We start from the raw sequence: 3,087 nt of genomic DNA on the forward strand, positions 1-3,087 counted from the left end.
TTTTCTTCATTTGGCACCCCGAGTTATTAATAGTGATGAATAATTTTGTAATAATAACTTTATTTCATGCTATTATTAAATCAGAATATTTTTTATGCTAAGATGCAATAGTTCCATTGGTGCATATCATTTTATTAAATTCTAGGGAGAATCTTATGCTCTTTTGAAACAGTCTAGTTTAAGCAACAATGCATAAGAACAAAAATATCTACCCAGGTCATTTCCTTTAAAGATTCGGCTGGATGGGTAAATAAAATCTAGTCTGATTATATCTGTCTTTGTCAGATTAAAATTCAGAGAGTGATATTTTTATTTGTGCAACTCACTTTCCACTGAGAATCATTGGGAACACTTTTTATGGACAAGACTTCGAGAGGTACAGTGATGTTTTAAGACAGTTCTTGCCCTCAGAGGCTTGTAAGCATAGTAGGGGTAATTAGCATAATAGTAAAACAATTAACATTTGAATAGTGATTTATAGCCTTTAAATCATGGGCTCTTGTGATCCTCACACCTTGTGACCATAGTGGGACAGATATTATTCCTAATATGTTCATGTAGAAGCAGAGCTTCAGACCTTCTGAATTTTATTCTGATTATCAGTAGCTTATCTGGGACATGAAGCCAATATTCCTGTGCTGCCAAAAGTACAATAATGTGTACAAAATGATAATTTCATAAGAGGTATCATAAGATTTCATAGAAGAGGAATTACTAGCTAGGAAGAACAAAGTTGGTTTCTTGGTGGAGGAGAACATTGGAGCTGGATATTCAAGTGCATCCTAATTGGTGACTCCAATCGACTCTCCAATATGACCTCACATTGGTTCTGAGGAGAGTCTCTTGCTGAAGAGTTTCCCCAGGGCAGCCTTCATGTCTCGGTTTCTCAGACTGTAGATGAAAGGATTTAACATGGGGGTCACTGCCATGTACATCACAGTTATCACTGCGTCCTTCAGGCTGTAACTAGACAGAGGGCGGAAATACATGCCCATGACTGTGCCACAAAGAAAAGAAACAACCGTGAGGTGGGAACCACAGGTGGAGAAGGCTTTGAGCACACCCTTGGTGGATGGAACCCGTAAGACTGTGGAAAAGACATGAATATAGGAGATGATGATGCATAGTAATGGCACAGAGAAAATACCAGCCCCTAGGTACATCACCTTCACATTAAAATGGATATCAGAACAGGAGAGTTTGAGTAAAGGGATAGTGTCACAGTAGAAGTTGGCTACTTCCTTGTTGCCACAGAAAGACAGACCAGCTGTGAGCAGAGTGTGGGGGAGGGCGTTGGCATTTCCAACCACCCAGGACCCAACAACTAGGAGGACACAAGTCCGTGGCCTTATAATTGTTGTGTAATGAAGTGGGCGGCTGATGGCCACAGCACGGTCATATGCCATTGCAGCCAGCATATAGCTATCTGTGTTACCCAAGGCAATCATAAAATACAACTGTGTTAGGCATCCTCCAAAGGAGATGGCTTTGCAGCCTAAAACATGGTTGGCCAGCATTTTAGGGATGGTTACAGAGGAGAAGAAGATGTCAACAAAGGAGAGATTGGCAAGGAAAAAATACATGGGGTTGTGAAGGCGAATGTCAGAGTGAATGGCCAAGATGATGAGCAGGTTTCCAATCAATGTGATGGGGTAAATGAACAGGAAGAGGACGAAGAAGATGTCTTCCTGGTCCTGCTGACCAGTAACTCCCAGGAGGATGAACTCCAGGGTAGAGGATTGGTTGTCTTCCCTCATGGCTCCTTTGTTAAGAAAGGGGGAGAGGAATCCAGAAATATTAGTGAAGTTACTGTAATGATCTTCCTTATCCATCAGTTTTGGTTCAAGTGACCAGCAATCTCTATGAAGCATTTACAGAATCCAGAGATAGCCAACATTTTGGGCAATTATCCTTGTTGATCAGTGGGGCTGATCAACAATTAGCCCTTCACACTCATGTCTAAGAAGTGAGCAATCTATGAATCAAAGATGTCTATCCTCCTCCATCCCAGAACCATCCCTCAAACACCTAGGATTTAATAAATTAACACATACTTTTTATATTGTATGTGCTAGATACTTTGCTAGGCTTATGGAAAAATGTGTGCAAAATACAATTTTTAATCCACTTATTCAACATGTAAGACATTGTGTTCTCAGAGACTTTACAATATAATGGAAAAGCCAAACGTCACATTCTAATTTTATTGCACTTGACAAGGAAAGGGCAGCATTTTGGAATCTTTGGCAAAATACACCGGTGCAAAGGATGTGTGATTACAAGGACAAGCCATGAACTTCAGAATTGTTCCAATGACCAGCTAATAGTGATCCCAGAGCCCAGGAAGTAGCAGGTGTCTACACTGACATTGGATGATTGTAAGTCACCAGGATCACTGGATTTATGTCCCAGCAAAAACAAGCCTAGTGAATTTTCTCCCCAAATGACTCCTTTTCTAAGAAGAATTTCACCACCTGCTTTGATGGGGTGTATGTCTTTGGAGAACTCTCCAATATCGATAATCACACAGCTTTTCTCTTCCTTTCCTTTATTATTTCTTTTGTTGAGTCATCCAACTCCCTAGTCATTTCAATTAGTGCTTAGTGAACTCTTGGGCTATATACAGATATAGATATATATACAGAAGCTTGATCTCTCTTTCCCCTATTTCTACATGCAGCATCTTGCCAACATGTCTGTCCAAACACTATACTCTGCACTCCAAGCTAAGAAGTTTGCAAGCTTATTTGAAAAGGAAAAACCATACTTTGTTTATTTTAATAACCCCAGAGAGACTATTGTGGAAAATTGTGTGCACTCAATATTTTTTTGGGTTAAATCAGGTTTATATTCTGGGCTCCCCACATGTGAGAGGTTCAGAAGCACACTCAGCCAGTGTATCCCTCACTTCTACATCTGATCTTGTTGATTGTTCATTTAAAATAATTCTTACATAATTCAGATTTTCTGCTTATGATTTTGGAGCCCCAGCTTAGATCATCATCATTTTCTGCCTGAAGTATTGTAATGCTCCCGTAACTGCTTGCATACAGATTCTCTCCTCCTTGATTCACTTGAATTCTGAGG

The 3,087-nt window shown here is 39.9% G+C and overlaps 1 protein-coding gene across 1 annotated transcript; it reads right to left on the reverse strand.

Annotated features, from left to right (window-relative positions):
- Positions 1-776: 776 nt before the first annotated feature.
- Positions 777-2,073, reverse strand: LOC103667146 (olfactory receptor 1A1-like). Its single transcript, XM_008695265.2, has one exon. It carries the CDS (start codon positions 1,869-1,871, stop codon positions 819-821), a length of 1,053 nt encoding a protein of 350 aa, XP_008693487.2. The 5' UTR covers positions 1,872-2,073; the 3' UTR covers positions 777-818.
- Between the last annotated feature and the right edge of the window lie 1,014 nt (positions 2,074-3,087).

The sequence above is a fragment of the Ursus maritimus genome, unplaced genomic scaffold, assembly GCF_017311325.1.
Source record: "Ursus maritimus isolate PB19 unplaced genomic scaffold, ASM1731132v1 scaffold_24, whole genome shotgun sequence".
Classification (NCBI taxonomy): Eukaryota; Metazoa; Chordata; class Mammalia; order Carnivora; family Ursidae; genus Ursus; species Ursus maritimus.

Excerpts from the sequence above, each read along its gene's own strand:
- LOC103667146 (XM_008695265.2), bottom strand. The coding sequence starts at position 1,871 with ATGCTTCATAGAGATTGCTGGTCACTTGAACCAAAACTGATGGATAAG.